Source organism: Astatotilapia calliptera, chromosome 15 (genome assembly GCF_900246225.1).
Source record: "Astatotilapia calliptera chromosome 15, fAstCal1.2, whole genome shotgun sequence".
NCBI lineage: Eukaryota > Metazoa > Chordata > Actinopteri > Cichliformes > Cichlidae > Astatotilapia > Astatotilapia calliptera.
Genome location: NC_039316.1, coordinates 27,704,443 through 27,721,753, shown reverse-complemented (window position 1 = coordinate 27,721,753; position 17,311 = coordinate 27,704,443). Strand labels below are relative to the sequence as shown.

General features: G+C 40.1%; 1 protein-coding gene across 2 annotated transcripts in view; it reads right to left on the bottom strand.

Moving 5' to 3' along the window:
- Positions 1 to 4,897: 4,897 nt before the first annotated feature.
- The window catches only part of ptchd4 (patched domain containing 4), a 73,545-nt gene continuing 61,131 nt past the window's right edge, over positions 4,898 to 17,311 (bottom strand). For both annotated transcript variants that reach the window (XM_026194279.1, XM_026194280.1), the window contains exon 3: positions 4,898 to 9,154. In XM_026194279.1, the coding sequence (XP_026050064.1) occupies positions 7,479 to 9,154 (1,676 nt within the window). In that variant the 3' untranslated portion in view covers positions 4,898 to 7,478. The remainder of the gene's footprint in view (positions 9,155 to 17,311) is intronic.

Below are 17,311 nucleotides of genomic sequence, written 5' to 3'. Positions count from 1 at the left end.
TCTACTGAAAGATGTTAATGAATTGAGGTTTCCTGGGGTCCTATACCCTCAGTGGCTCCAGTGGTGGTTAGGTCCACAGAGCAAAATAAACAAGAAAATTCTGCTACTAGATTCATCAGGCAGCAACACAATGGTGTTTTGCTAATATGAGCGTGACAGCACGTGAACAGTGGTAATGGCTGATTATCTAAAGCTATCTAACCATCTAGTGTGGAGTTTGATAGATGATAATACACATATGTACTGAAACATTTGTTGATCACCTAAAGTCATTAATATAGTTTTACTGGAAATGATATGAGTCCTATGACTGAAGACCTGGTGGCATGATCCTTTGATGGTGCTAGAGAGCCACTCACGTCAGTAGGGTACATCCTTAATGGAACTGGACTGCTTCAACACAACATTAGTAATCTATTCGATAGCTAAGGTATTTCTGTTTGGCCCAAAGTGGTACTTCAAATCACTGAATGAAAAGATAATTCCTTGCAGCTCTTTGATAGTTTAACTACCCTTAATTTTGTATTAAGGGACCGAGTACAGCCAATACAGAGAAGAACCATTCAATTATAGAAAAGTTAATCTAAAACACAAAAATTGTGGGAAGTACGAAGGAACAGAGAGCCTGCACAAAACACGGAGAACATGAAAAAAATCCCAGGTTGGCCAATGGGTTTGAATCCTAAACTTTCTTGCTTCACCACCATGTCACTGAAGTAAAACCCCAATCTAATTCTGAGATAAAATTAATAAATTATTTAGTGTCATGCCATCTGAGAGTGAACATAAAGTTTTTGGTTGCAAGTTCAGAGATTTAAGTCACCTGAGTGCTTTGTCCCAGCATACCTTTTCTCCTTTCGATGAAATGGAACACTATTTATGTGACTATTCTGACGCCTTGTTGTAATACCATTTTCTTTTCAGGAAAGAGTACTTACAAAGATCTGTGTTCGCAAGATAGAATCAGTTTCCTCTGAAGCAAGAAAAATCTGCATTTGTCACCGCAGGCAGGAACTTTTGAAGCTCTGTGAGTAAACTAAGCCGGTAAGTCTCATTACACCAGCAAAGCACTCAAAGGGAACATTTTTCAAAGCACTGCAATCACCCTGGATTCATATAACATTTCCCTTCACCGGAAACCTTCCCATCATTCCTGCTGCACAAATCTTCTCAAATTCAAATAAGAGCTTACCTCCTGTTTTGCCTGCATCCGTTTTTTTTCTCTACCTCTTCCTCCCTCAAACATCTTCCTCATTCCTGCTTCTGCTCTTTTCCTCCCTTGATTTCTTTCTCTGTTGCTGCAGTCAAATGAAGTTAAATCTTCCAGCTGCTTGGCAAGAGGCATAAATTAGCAAAAGAGAATTAAAGCTCTGCCAACACCTAGCAAGGCAACAAGAAAAACAAGCAACATAAGGCTAGAGCTTGTAACTTCCTGGTCTTTTTTAAGGAATGCACCCAAAATGTAAAGCCATGCAAAGCTGTACACTGATCTAATATCTGGGTGATGTTAGCATTTACATAAAATAGAAAATGTTTAGCAGTGACTCCAGGTGGTGGCAAGGGGATTGTGCCCATTCTTACAGCCTTTTTGGGCACAAACGTGTATTTTTGTCTCTTACTTTTATTGTTGTATGTCCGATGTATGAAAGGTCAATAAGAACGAAAAGCACTTTAAAATCTACTTGACAGCATTGTCATCTCATCACAGTGTATCTTTACTACACCTGGTTCTAAAGATGTATGAAATGCAGTCACAATCTAAGAAAAATACTCCACATTAACAATATCAACATCTGCACTTGAATATTGAAAAATATATGCAAGGCAATGACACCCCCTATGTAAAAAGCACAGATTTACATCACTAACAGGCGCTTAACAACACTTAAAAGAGAACACCACCCAGTTTAAGAAAAAACATCATACTCTGATAGCATAAATTGAAAGCCATCACTGATGATAAGGAAACCATGATATTGTTATGTTACCTCACATACTATGCGTATTTCTAAAGCCAAATAACACATTCTTCTTCTTACAAATTAGTCAAGCTAATGTTTCCTGATCAAAGCTTTCTGTATAGCTGAAGTTACCAGTTTAATAACTTGAAAAATTGTTCATAAGCTACTTTTTTAGCTTTTAGCTTTTAGTTTTTACATTTATTCTGTTATTGTAACTCACAGAGTTTTGTTTAAACAGTTAGTTTGTTACTGCAAGTCTTACACAGTAGTTTAATGTAGATCTAGCTGCACACAAAAAAATCTAAAATAGTCTTTGATTTTAAGAAGATCTGATTCTGCTAACATCATGACTGCATAGCCCACATCAATCTAAAGAATATATGCCTTCTTAATCTAAGTGGTGTCAACTTTTAAGACACAGTAGTCTTAGACTTTGGTAAAAACTAACCAGAATCCTCTGCTTACACATTTATATTAACTCTAACAATCAGCCAAATGTATGCATTATTCTACTCAATATTGGTCCTTGTTCTAGACATTTTAAGCAAGTTATACACCCTCAGCTGACAGCACTGTATGGATGTGGACAGAGAAACAGTAGCAAAAAATAGCTTTCTGATAGATAGATAGATAGACAGAGAGAGAGAGAGGGAGAGAGAGATACTTCACAAAAAGAAACTTAAGGGGCCCCAATTTACCCAAATAACCTCACTTTCATTTGATTTCCTGCAAAATGTTGAAGTTTAACATAAAATATGAAACTTGTAATTACCAGGTTTGATGAACGGGGCCAACAACACCCTATTCTTATGACTTAGTTACTTGACGTACAAGATCAATGACTTGCAGTAAAATTAGAATTTTTTTCCTCTGAGGCTGTGGTTGAAACAGATTTGCCATGTAGATTATTCAGCAAGCAAAGTGGTGATTGCATAATTTTATTGCCCTGTATTGTGGAAATATTGTGCTGTCCCTGGTTATAGAAACTGAAAATGTGCTGGTGCATGGTCAAGGGATTCCATGAGACTTACAGTAGACTCATCTACCTGCCTAAATACTGACTCTTAAAATAATCAAAGATTTTTGTCAAATACTTTTTTCTTTTTGAATTGCTTTTGTGCATCATACTCCTCTAACATAAAGTGTTTGAGGTTAATTTGTCATATTAATATTTTCCTGTAATGTCACAGTATCACGTAAATGACAACATGGACAAAAGCACACATATAGCACAAGGTTATAGAAAAGCACTGATGCGAATATTAGAAAATACACAACACTCCTGCATTTTAAATAATATTACAAATTAATTATATATACGCAGGCACATGTGCTCAGATCAAAAAGTGAATAAACACATAGTGTGCACTATCTTTAAGAGCATATCCTGTGTGAGTTTATTAATAAGAGACCAAGACTAGCAAAGTTCTGTATCTTTTCTAATCAAACTCAATGCAAACCAAAATTATAAAAAGCAATCCATATATTGTATCCAAGCACTAATTCATTTATTTCTTCTGTGCCACTGAGCGCCACCAATGTCCAGAAACTATCAACAACTTGAATGAGCCACACAATAACCCTTTGAGGTTCAAGCCATCATCAACTTGTCCTCCAAGCCTGGGAGTTAGGGAACAAGCTAATATTTGAATCAGACAGTTTTTAGTTTCTTGTTGTTCCTTTGATAGCCAAGTTTGAGAGAACAATTTTTTGAAAGAACAAAAATGGCATTCTGATAGTATAGATTTAGGGTGATCACTGATGATGGCTTAGACTTCAGAATGCTGACCTTCTACATCCACAAAGCTGTTGACAATCTGTTTACAAGTAAGATTATACCTAGGTTCACATCTACCCCTTAAATGGAATATTTCAAGACCCTATCTTGGGCATATAGAGCTCTCATACCAGAATAAGGGAATTTATTTGAACTGTAACATCAACTAAAATGGAACCTAACCCCAAGTGGTCAGCCTGTGACCCATTTATGATTAGGGCTGGGGTTGGCTTTTTTTTTTCCATCTAGCATATATTTAATTTATATATATATATTTAAAATTTTGTCTATTCAGCATTTTGCTAAAGCAAAACCCAAACCCAGCCCTAAATATTTACAGGTCATTATTTTGCAATTCGTAAATGGGGCTGTATATATGAGAATGTGCCCAGATAGTGTAAGAACATCAGAGACTGTTGCTTTGGTGTTTTCAAAGGATTTTTTACATTATCAAAATAACGCAGGGCTCCTCTCAGGTTTCCTTCTTCAAAAACGAAACTATTAAGATACAGCATTCAACTGGAAAGACTCTACATGTTGTCATAGAAGATTCATTTCTATTTGTTTTAGTATCCCTTTTGAGCAGACTTTAGCTGAAACAGATGGCACTAGGTATTAAAGTCATTACAAAAAAGCCAAAAAGCGTTGAATGTGGATATGATGCAAACAACAGCTCGTCAGGCAGTGATGGCAGGTTCCATACAGTAAGAGGACACTAATATTTAGGACCAAAGTTCCAGAAGAGTTAAGCTAGATATTTATATTTTTGCTGCTAAGCTTGACTTGTCATATAGCAAACTATAATAGATGTTCATCACAACATTATTCCCAATATTCTGTAAATTTCTAATCTAGGTTTTCTGTTCAAAGTAATCATTACAAAGCTTGATAGATTGTTCAGAAGACTGACAAAGGGCTGTTTAAGGTTCAATTTCCTTAAATGTGAGTACCAAGTAAAGATTATAATGGAGTCAAGACACATAAACAATAAATGGTGGCCACAGTTTCCCATATAAAAACGTGAATCATCAACATTGACACTGCAGTTTGCAAGAAACACGATCTAGTATACTGGTAACATTCCACTGTTTATTACTGGCCTACTGTGTTCAACATTCCCCCCCCCCCCCCTTTTTTTTTTATTTTTTTATTTGCTTGTTTTAAGAAAATTTGTCATTAAAAATCTTTCTATAGTATATTTGTTTTCTTAGAAAATATAGAAAAGAGTAATTTACAGCTATATTACACAAATATCCTCTGGCTTTTGTTTTGAAACAAGTATGACACATTTTGTTCTTTTGCAGCACATGGTGTTACAGAGTATGCATCCAAACAACAAACGTAAGTCACTACAGTGTAGCAAAATAATAGAAAAAAGAAAAAAATACATAGTCTTCATAGAGAGAAATTAAATACATGCATACATACAATACAGTGCCATGCAAACACAGTCCAGTCTGGGAAGTAAATTGTTTAGGATTTGCATTTCTTTCCCATTTCATTTGCATTTCTGTCAACGTTTCATGCCTTCTTGCTATACATACACACCATGGCTTTTACATAAGACTGCAGCTGCTGCAGCAAGTAGCTTGTATAAAACTCATCATTTCTTAGTAGGGCCTGGTTGATGAAAGTGAAACTACACCAATTTTCAAATAGCAGAAACTTTAAATAATCCATTCATGGTAAATTAATACAGGCTGAAGTCTCCTTTCCACAATTGTCTATCATTCGTTCACTGATTTACACATTAAGTCATTTTAATAGTGTTTTTGAGAACGAGCCATTCATCACACAGATGTATGCACTCATTTTGCGAACATATGCACATATTTCACACTGACATTTGGTCCAAATGAACATTCTTACCTCCCCACCCCCAAGCTGCCCGATTATTTTCCCTGTGTGAGTCACTTTCTTGATGGCAGCACAAAGGGATGAAACAGCAGTGTCCCCTCAATGACAGCCCTGTAAGAAGCAGCTCGTCCCCTAAGAAGGTATTGGCCTTTAATCAGCCACATCTGCTCACATATGGGGTCTCTCTATCACATGCCACCAGCTAAGACCTGCCTGCTAGAGGTCAGAGTGTGATTGGTATCTTTGAGGGCAGCTGACCTTGGGTGTGTTTGTTTTGGGGCTGCAACAGAGATCCTTATCGGGCCTTGGCACACGTAGATAATTCTGTTTACCTTCTGGGGGAGACGGGAGCCATTTTTGCACTTCAAAAAGTGAATTTTGAAAAGGGTATTTGCAGAGGACAACTCAAGTTTTTGATGGAATTTTATTTTGAAGGATTAGATCCAAATGCACTGATACTATATTGACAAGACCAGCTTTAACCCTGCAGGTGGCAGTAATGGTCTTCACCCTCACTTTTACAGTGTTGTTGTCACTTCCCATGCTAACTGTTGCCCACTATTTTCTGTAACCTTGATGGAATAACTCATTAACGATTTCTTTAACTTGACCTCTGAATAACTCTTGCTTTCCTGATTTCTGTTTTCCTACTTGTGCAACAAAAGCTAGATTCCTTTGTCTTCTTTTCACACTGATACTATACTTTACAGCCTGTGCTATAATTCACATCACAACCTGAGCAACATCAACCAGCAATCCTTTAAATAAGCTCAAATAACTTGTGACTTCATGTAAATGTTCAATCTTGCCAATACTTTTGTTCTGTACACTGTTTGGCACCACTGCTGTACTGACTCATATTCAGACCTTCCAATTTCAGTAACAGTAAGCTTTTGGGGACAGTCACACACTTTTTTTTGGGAACATTTTCTGGTAGGAAGTTCGACGTTTCAAGCCACGGAAACACTCTTTACTTTTGGTTTTGCTGCTTGGGTTCAAAAGCAGTTTAGGATTTAGTTAAGTCATACTCTAAGAATCAGGCTTACTGCCTTCTCAAAGACTCCTGCATGACTGTCACTTATCACTTCCTCTTCATATGCTGCAGCCCACTGCAGTTCCTTCTGCTGTTGCCTAAGACCTGATACAACCTCTGAATTAAAGCAGAAATATTTGCTTCCCGCTTATATAAACCTTGACAGTTCTAATCACACACTGCAATGTGCAAGATAATTCTTCATAATGGACACAGTGTATGCCATCTGCCCAGTTCAGCTGTTCGGTTATTTATAATGATACAGAAAAGCATGCAGTGTGCTTTCAGCCCACTGTTTCTCTCTTTCCACGCAATTTGGCTTTGTTTCTTTTCACCTTTATCAAGGTGTGAGGAGTAATGTGTGTGCACAGTCATTGTTTGCACAGTTTTAATTTGTACACTCTTTATCGCTCTTGCTGCTTTTGCCAACTTGTTTGAATGTCCTTGGCTTAATAGACTGCTATGATCCTCACTCATTTTGAGAAGAGGGCTGCAGGAGACAAACACATAATTACTAATATTTAAATGGAATAACATACTGTGTGTTCAAGATTTACTTACAGATTGAGCAAGCATGTGTTCTGCTAGCTAACTTGTTTCTATATACCAAAGAGTTGGAAAAGAGCCTTAGAACCATGACCGTGTTGCAGTTTGTGCAAATGAGATACACTGTCCAGACTGAAGGACTACACAACTGACCAGTAGGGCTGTACTCGATTCTGGCCAGCTTAGCTGCTATTGGCTAGGAGTGATGACCTCTCACTCCTCAGGGGTAATGTCATATTCCCCTGCACCTCAAGAGGTACCTCAGCATCCAGCACTACTATTGACTGCTATCCTTACAAACTGTTCAGACGTTTGTCACGTGATCCGGATTCTCCCTGACTTCAATGCACTCTATCTCCTCCCTTTCCCTTTCCCTTTCTCTTTCCCGCTCCCTCTCCCGCTCTTTCCGCTTGGCCCGTTTCTTTTTCTTGTGCCTCTTTTTGGACGGCGGGAAGAAGGTCAGGAAGACAGGCAAAATGACAAAGCAGTGCAGCACAGTGCAGCCCGCAGTGAGGAGGGAGCACTTGAACAGTGTGTAGGTCAGATTGGAAGGCACAAACACCAGGGGCATGATCCCAATCACAAAGCAAGATGTGTTCTGCAGGATGGCAGCCCCGTGCTCCTCCAGTGCCAACTTGATGCACTGCGTCCTAGTGTGCTCGGTGGCCAGCACAAAAGTGTACAGGTGTGGTGCACAGTGATCCATGGCGAAGTTGAGGGTATAAATAAGGCACAGGATTGAGATGCTGTCCATGCCGACATTCCAGAGAGTCATCAAACCCAAGACACCCAGCTCCACGGATGTAACTGTGAGGATGAGCCAAAAGTTTCCCAATGGGTTGATGACCAGGAAGAAAGTGAGGATGAGGATGGTGAGTACGCTGAAGCCTGAGGTCAGAATGGGGGAGATGACAGAGGAGCTATACCGGTCCATGAACACAAACGTTGGATTGAAGGCAATGAATTTGATGCTGTTGATCAGCATCAAGGGCCGAAGCTTTTCCAAAAGCTCCACCACCTCCTCACGTTTCTTCTCAGTGGTTCGTGCTACCAAGTACATCCTTGAAGCAATGATGTCATACTCGTCAGTCTCGCTGTTCTTGGAAAATATGATATCCTCTGTGAAGTGCTGGTACTCTGGGCTACGCAAGAAGGAACCTTTAAGGATGGTGATGAAGTCGTTCTTAGTTGATGCACTCACATTCACTACCCGCAAGTAGTGGAAAAAGTTGTCCATCCAGGAGATCTTGTTGAAACCGTGACTCAAAGTCTTCAAGTGCTCCTGCACTGTGGAGTTCCAGTACTCAATGGGTTCATAAATATAAAATCCAATCACTGGACTGTAGTTACTAAAGTACTTCTGCTGAGTTAGAGCGTACGAAACACTTGGAGAGTTACTCGCCAACAGGTTCACAATATTTGATCCATCACTGATTTGTAAACATCCCATGAATGAGAAAGAAGCATAAATAAGATAGAGAATGACCACAAATGGTTTGACATAGGTGTTGGTAATCCATTCTGTGTAGTGCTCTCGCAGAAAGTGTTGGATGAAGTGATTCTGGTATGGTACACTGTCATGGTGTGTGGACAGGTCATGGCCATCACTCATCATGGTTTTAAACCATGTGGGCTGGCGGTCCAGGTACTCCACTGAGGGGATTTTACAGCAGAAAACACTGTGGTAGCGGTTCTGCTCAAGCTGTCCAGCAAACACCAGGCAGGAGCCATAGAAAGAGAAAACATAGAAGTAGTTGACCAGGATGGCCACACACATGCTCTGGCAGAAGATTTTCACTGACTCGATGTTAGTAAAAGGGCTAGCTCCCATGCCAAACGTTATGATGTAGAGTGAACTGGTCATAGTGTAGCACACCATCACGTCGGCAAACGCGTCTGCAACTCGCTCCTTGAAGGGGAGGTTTTCCCTGGTTCTCCTCCAGCCCGCCAAGAGCTCAAACACCCCTTTGGTTCCATGACCTAGAAGCAAGAAAGAGAAATGTGTAAATTCTAATATGTACATGCTACCAAAGCAGGCTACGACTACTCTACTTGCATTATATAAAGATTTTAAAAGTACCTTTTTTTTTTTTTTTTTTACCTCTAAGCAATGTGGTTAATGGTGTAATTTGTGTGATTAGACCGAATTGAAAAACAACAAACCCACAACAAAAATTTAATTTGAAGAACTAAAAATATTGCAGAAATAATACATACACCGAAATGATTACATCAGTTTATTTATTTATCTGTGTTTCTGTGAAACCTTGACAGCAAGTAAGATTTGTGACAGATTAAGAGCTTTTGAAAGTATGCATTAATATTTTTCATTCAAGTTCTGTTTGATGTGAACCAAAGAACAATCCAATCAAGGTGACCTTGAAAATTCTCACAATGTACTGGTACTTCTAGCATGGGACTTGTTGAATGTTCACGTATGTGTTTTTTCCCCAACAACCACCAATGCAAAATCCAACTTCATAGATAAAAAGATAAACAACAAAAGACAGTTATCGCAATCATTGTTAATTTTTGCACACACAAAAGCTATATATGGATGCATCTGCTTTGGATGTAATGACTTGACAGAATATTCACAAAGCTTTTATTTAAACATTTTCAGACACTAAACCAGGGGTCTAGGATGGAAGGACTTTAAATCTTTAAAATCTTTAAATATGCAATGAGGTACTTGGAACTTGGTTATATACACATGCATTGGACAGACGTCTGCAGTTGTCATCATTTTTCTGTATTTCTTCCTTAAAAATGTCAGTGTTTGAAAAAGCCAAATAAGAGCAATTGACAATAATCCCTAAACTCAGTATTAAAATAATGTACAGGCGCCAGCCTTCGAATAGATGAAGCTATGGTATCAATTTGAAAACTCTGTGTTGCCCCCTTTTTCGAAAACCTCAAACTCGATATTTTTAGTAGTACTATTGTATCAATTTCAAAATTCTACGTCACCTCATTCTGAAATGACGTAGGATTACATACACAAACTTGGGTGTCCACGCCGGCCTCGTGAAAGAGAGAGAGAGAGACCATGATTATTAGTACACTCTTATTTTGGCAAACCAGAATAAAAGTTCAAATTCAAATCTGAATATGGTAATCGCTCTTCCATCTCTCTTCATTTATGAGATAGAGTTTTACACCATCCTCTTTACCACACATCACTAAACAGCATCCACATATGTCTGCAGCAGGCCCATTCATGTGAGTCAAATCTGTGGGATTTTCACCAGTCAAAAATACAGCCATGAATGCACAACCTTCAAAGGCATGAGAAAAGCCACAGTGCAAAACCTCCCACGCTGGAACACCCGCCCACCCACGCATGCTGTTCATTTATTTGTAAGATGCTGGAGCTGGAATGCTACAAGCAAATGTGTTATGAATTTCTGAACATGAGAATCAACTTAGTGTTTTTCCAGCATGAAAATATCTCAGCATACTGCATTTAGCCTATTCGTACATTTCTGTGCCAACATTGGCATTAAAATGTCTCTCTCACATGTAGCAGGTGGATATAGAAGTAAGAAAAATTGCCACCCTTGACAGCATTATACATTTTCCCGTGTTTGACACACTGGAAAAATAAAAGTTAATTAACTATAAAGGATTAGTCCTATGTAATGAGTTGGCTAGATGGCTCTTCCTGCTTTTAGTATTATTAAGCCGTACAGCAAGTCAATTAGTTAGTGTCAGCTGGTTTAGAGGTGGAGAGAGAGAGCAAATTTACTCCCTTGGTTTTTACAGCATTAAACTGAGGGAGTCCACATACGTTACCCCTCACCAGTTACCAAATAGGATGTTAAATACTGTGTCATTTTCTAGACGTGATTGGAAAAGCTCTGGGATTCATTACGGTGACTGATTGCTGGCAGGTGGAAGTGGATAAAAATAATGAGCCCATCTGGTAAAGCGTCCCTGGTTAGTAGCAGTACTAACATTGAAAGAGAACATTTCTAACCAAGATATTTTCATGACTGCACAAATTTGCATTTTTGTTTTGAACAATCTTTGCTGGTGGATCATTTTATTTTATCAGAAAAAAAAGCAGAGAACAAAACTGTCATATGAGTAAGAGAGAGAGAGAATATGTAGAACGCATTGTAAGTACCTAACAGTAAATTTATTCTTATTTAAAATCAGGGATCCATATCTTCAGCTTTATTTGACAGATAAAGTGAAGAGAGGATAGGAAAGCAGGGGCAGACATGCAGCAAAGGGCCGCAGGTCGGACTATGAACCCAGGCCGGCCACTCTCGGCCATATGGCATGTGGTCGCATGCTCAACGCACTGAGCTGAACTGGTGCCCCAGACCTTCCTTTTAACACACTGTATATCTAGAATCATCTGTTCAATCTAATGTCAATTCCAATGTACATTACACACATATGATTAAACCTTTATTTCCAAATCAGCACAACAAGACAAAATCCATCTACAGTTTACGAGTAAACAACAATAGCATCAACACCAAAAATCTTGGTTTCAGTCCCATATTTTATCTCATGCTAAACCAACATGGTCAAACACCAGCAGCTGTCTGCTTAAAATAACTAAAAAGCATGTGGTGTTCTGATGTAGTGCACACTGGTAAGACTCTTCAAACAGTTCAGATTTAAGAAGCATTAAGAAAGTAAGTTTGGCAGTGTTATGATCAAGGCTGCTTTCTAGTAAGAGTATAATTCATTTTATCACTGACAAACACTTGGGAGGCTTCACACCTGTCTCTGTGAAAATGCCTTTGTCTTTGAAAGCTTGTGCTGCTCCAATGTGAGAAGAATCCCAATTAGAAGGTAGAAATGATGTAGCAGAGTGCATGGAAAGATCAAAAACAGTGACATGCTCGCTGAGGTAATGGGTGTTCACAGCCATGTCAAACCAAGTCAGACACTTCATGTGGCGTGAACAGGGATGTACTGGTTTCACCTGAAAACTGTCCAGTCCATTGAAATCGTACGTCTCCAAGCGTATCAATTCTTCTCATAAATGTTCTGATAACAGTTGCACAGCACAAAACTATGATGTCAAACTCATGACATTTGACTTTGAACATCTGGGTGAATGCAAGCCTTTTTATCTACTCTTTTTCTACACTGACTTTATCTCAGAGGTGATAAAACAGTTGCATTGATGAATACCTCCGAAGACCTGCTTTTTTAACACAACGAAAATTGATCAGGATTTATTGAGGAACTTGTAAAACTCCTAGCAGCTACTGGCTTAGCAGAGACTTGTATTGGGTTGAGGCCTTTGAAAAAAAGTATTTTTCTGACTCACGTTTTCTTCAGCCGTTTACACAGACACCATAATTTCACGTGACAAATTTGCAGCAATTATTTTCTCGATTTTCCTGATTTTGCAAGCAAATAAACAGGTGTGACCAATCAGACACCCTTCATTTGGCAACAAGTGCACTCATAGCTCAATACTTTACTGAATATACAATGATAGGGAAACAATAAAATAATCCTGTTTGTACCTCAGACACATCACTAAACGCTGCTCAGGGTCAATCCTTTCTCTGCCTCTTCAGATGTGGTCCCAACTCTGCCAACAAGAGCTCAAACTGCCCAACTGACAAAAAAAATGAGCTATAGATATTTCAATATCTCTAAAGGCAGCTACAGCTCCCTTTCCCCCCCGTAGTTTATGTTTTGGGAATATATTTTCGCAAAATACTTCTGATGTGTATATACTTTAAACGACAAGTTTTCATTTGAAAAATTCAAAATTTCATGTCATTTTTTCTGCCGTGTGTTCAGTGTGTAAAGGCATTTAGAGTTAAAGTTGTTTTTTGTTAAAGCCACATGCTAGCAAGACTCATTTACAAAGTAAAAGATGTTACATTTCAAATCTGTTTTTTTGCATGCATGTGTCCTGTTGCTTCTTTTGGTTTGTTTCTGAAAGTAAAACTACAATAAGGGGGGGGGGAAACTGTATTTTAATGGTTTTTTAATGGTTCTTTAATTGTGAGTCCTCTGTAACTACGACTCGTCACCATGTCAAACCATATTATGCCTCCATTCACTCAATAAATTCTATCTATTCCAAAATTTTCCCATTTGCTTTCTCAAAAACATCAGTTTAGAGTTTGGACCTAAGTGGTCATCACCACTGATGACTTAGACTTAGACCTCAGAGAGTTAAAAACAAAAAAAAGCAAAAAAGTCTTGAGGATCAGTGGGGAAAAAATAATTAATCTAACTGATTTGTATGAAGCAATATTCACACTATCACTACATTCCCTTTTGCTTCTCTCTCTTTTTGTTTAGGGTTTGGAGGTATAGCTATAGGATTGGGTTAGTCATTACTCATTCCAATTTCATGAACAACGAGCCCATGTCTTCGGACTGTGAGAGAAAATCCAAGATGCCATTCAGAAAACTTCCCCAGCCAGCCACTGTTTTCAAACTCCAAACTTTCTTTTTTGTGGTTAGAGATTTTCTATGAGCAGGCAGCGGGGGGAATTTATTCAATGAGTGTAGAAGCAGGAGGGAGAATAGCACATGGCTGGAAGCATGACTGTCGCTCAATGCTAATCATCTTTGAAGGAAACTGACAATTCTCTCACTGTCTCGATGGTGAATTATGCAAAATTGAATGTCCAAATTTTAATGTGTGCATCCCTGCTAATACAAATGGATGACAAAGGCTGATTGGTGAGAGGTAACACATCAGCAGAGGAACTCTGACGGCCCGGTACCAAACGACTCACGGACCGGTATTGGTCCATGTCCCGGGGGTGGGGGACCGCTGCTCTACACAATAACACTGTGACTCCCATCTTTTTAGAGCTATGACTGCAAGTCTGCAGAAAAGACCACACTCTCATTTGCTGTTTGCTCTCGCCATCTTCACCCACACACAAACACACCTACACACAGAAGAACTACAGAACAAGCACGCCAAATAGAAATGGCAAAAAAAAGTGACTCTGGCTTTTTTCATCTCCCTCTTTTCTCAGAGTCTGCAGGTGGTTTAACATACATTTGGTAACTACAGTGAGGAACTTCAGTACTTGGTTCTTATGCAGTATCTGAACAGCTAAGTATACTGACTGAAAGTGGAGAATAACAGCTTCTTAGAACCAATTTCAACCAGCAAAGGCAATTAACTTTCGGAGTTCTAAATGATTATAGGTGGTAACCCTAACCCCAACTGTTCCCTATACAACCCTATATTATGAAATAGAGCATAATGGACGTCTTTGGAAAAAAACTTAGAATTTTTTTTTTAGTCAGTTAGCACAGCAGTCCCCAACCTTTTTTGCGCCACAGACCGGTTTATGCCCGACAATATTTTCACGGACCGGCCTTTAAGGTGTCGTGGATAAATACAACAGAATAAAACTAGTACCGGTACCGAAAAAAAGAAGATTTATTCATAACACATGTGAAAAGACCCAGGAAAACCGAGTTAACGATAAAAACGATAACAAAATAACGCTGAAAACCGATAAAAACCCTGAAAACCATACATTTCACACCTGAGCCTCAACTCTCGCGGCCCAAACAATTCACAGACCGGTACCGGTCCGAGGCCCGGGGGTTGGGGACCGCTGAGTTAGCATGATTATTTTCCTGTTCCTAATTGGAATGACTTGGAAAAACAGTGTATCAAAATCTAAATTTAAATATTTGGATTGCCTGGGGTTAGATTAAAGGAAGGGATGGTCACTGATGACAACTTAGACCTTTGGGATAGTGGGGTTACCAATGAGGTTAATCCTAGATCCCTTGTTAGTTTATATCTACCTAGATGCAATTTTTTTTAATGGGGAAACAGACAGCAACAAGAAGTACTCATAAAGGCACCCCACTCAGGCAGTTTTAAAGGAATAGTATTGTGTTTTGTATATATTCATTTTGTTTTCTTAGATTTCAAATATGACATGATGTGTGGACGCAAACTATAATCTAATATTTAGAATCCTCCATATACCAATATAATTACCTAAATGGCAGCAGAATTTTAATCATAGTTTTTAAAATAGCACATTTTATGAAAATGTGACCTTATGTGACCTTAAAGAAAAGGTCAGCAGTTTAAAGTAATGTCCATCCATCTATCTATTCTCTTCCGCTTAACCTTATCAGGGTCGTGGGAGGGCCAGAGCCTATCCAAGCTACCACAGGGTGAAAGGCATGGTACATCCTGGACAGATCACCAGTCCATCGCAGGGCTAACACGGACAACCATTCCACATTTATCATTCCCTATTAGTCTATATGATGTCAATACAAACACTGGTAGTAAGTTTGAAAATTCCTCTATATAGTACTGTCACTTTGACCTTCAGATCAACCTATGAAGTGCGCATGCGCCAACCAGCGTGCAGCCTGTTACAGTCGCTCCTGCTTTTCTCTTAGTTTAGCTCTTTTTTCTTACGTATTCTTTTTTTTTCTGACTTGTATTTTCCTCCGTTTTCTATCTCTTACTCAATCATGTGGATTGAGAGAGTTTTTGTTCTTCTGGTGGCCGTGGAACTGTTACTTTATCATGGAACGGGACCGCGGCACATCTCCTACACGCACGGACTGTTTACTCCAGAGATCAGCTGATCGCCCTGATGCCGGCCGGCTCGCTGGCCAGGCCCGCAGAAGTGCCCGCAGAAGTACCAGCTGAAATTTGGAGGAAAACACATCGGGGATGCAGAGGTCAAGGACAGAAGAGAAGAAAAAAGGTGACGGTGAGACAGCGGAGGCTCGAAGCGAGGAGGAGGTTTAAACCGTGTCTGCCGTCTATCGTGATGGGAAATGTGCGATCGTTGGCAAGTAAAATCGACGAGCTCTCAGCACTGGTACGGAGTCAGAGGGAATACCGAGAGTGTAGCCTGATGTGTTTCACCGAATCATGGATGCACCAGGACATTCCCGATGAGAATGCTTCCGTGGAAGGCTTCCACACTGTTCGGGCGGACAGGGACAGCATCGCTAGCGGTAAGCGTAAAGGAGGTGGGCTTGCTGTTTTAGTTAACAACCGGTGGTGTAACCCTGCCAACATAACAATCAAAGAAAGGATTTGTTGCCCGGACACTGAACTGTGTGCTGTTGGACTCAGGCCGTATTATTTACCCAGGGAATTCTCTCACGTCATCTTGGTGGCTGTTTATGTTCCCCCCTCTGCTAACCCCACAGCTGCATGTGACACTATCCACTCTGCCATAGCTCGGCTACAGACTCAGCACCCGAGTGCCTTTATTGTGATCTCGGGTGACTTCAACCATGTATCACTGGACAATACACTACCAACATTCAAACAATATGTGGACTGTCCCACCAGGGGAGAGAAAACTTTAGACTTACTGTATGCTAACGTCAAGGATGCATACAGCTCCTCCTCCCTCCCCCCACTTGGTAGGTCAGATCATAACCTGATTCACCTCACCCCCCGCTATGTGCCAATTGTGAGGAGGGAACCTGTGACCACCAGGACTGTTAGGAGGTGGTCAGAGGAGGCAATAGCGGAACTACAGGGCTGTTTCGAGGTGACCGACTGGGAAACACTCTGTGAGCCTCACGCCGAGGACATCAATGGGCTTACTGAGTGTATCACAGACTACATAACTTTCTGCACCGACTCCATTGTTCCAGCTCAGACTGTTCATTGTTACCCAAATAACAAGCCGTGGGTGACTAAGGACATCAAAGCCCTCCTCAACAACAAGAAGAGGGCTTTCAGAGGGGGCAACAAAGAGGAGGTGAGGAAGGTCCAGGTGTTACTAAAGGACAAGATCAGAGAGGCTAAGGACAATTACAGGAGGAAGCTGGAGTGGAAACTCCAGCAGAACAGCATGAGAGAGGTGTGGAGGGGCATGAAGACCATCACTGGATTCAGGCCAACCAACAGCAGGGGAGCTGAGGGAGGTGAGAATAGAGCCGACGAGTTGAATCTGTTTTTCAATAGATTCGACACCACAGTGTCTGCTCCCACCCCCACAACCTCACCTGCAGTCAGCCTGGAATCCAGAGCCACACCACTGTGCCAGCCTCTCTCTTCACATGTTGCCTCCTGTGAGATTCCTGACACCCCTCCCCCACCCATCACCTTCACTCAATACCAGGTTGAGATGCAAATGAGGAGACTTCACTCAGGCAAGTCTGCTGGACCAGACGGAG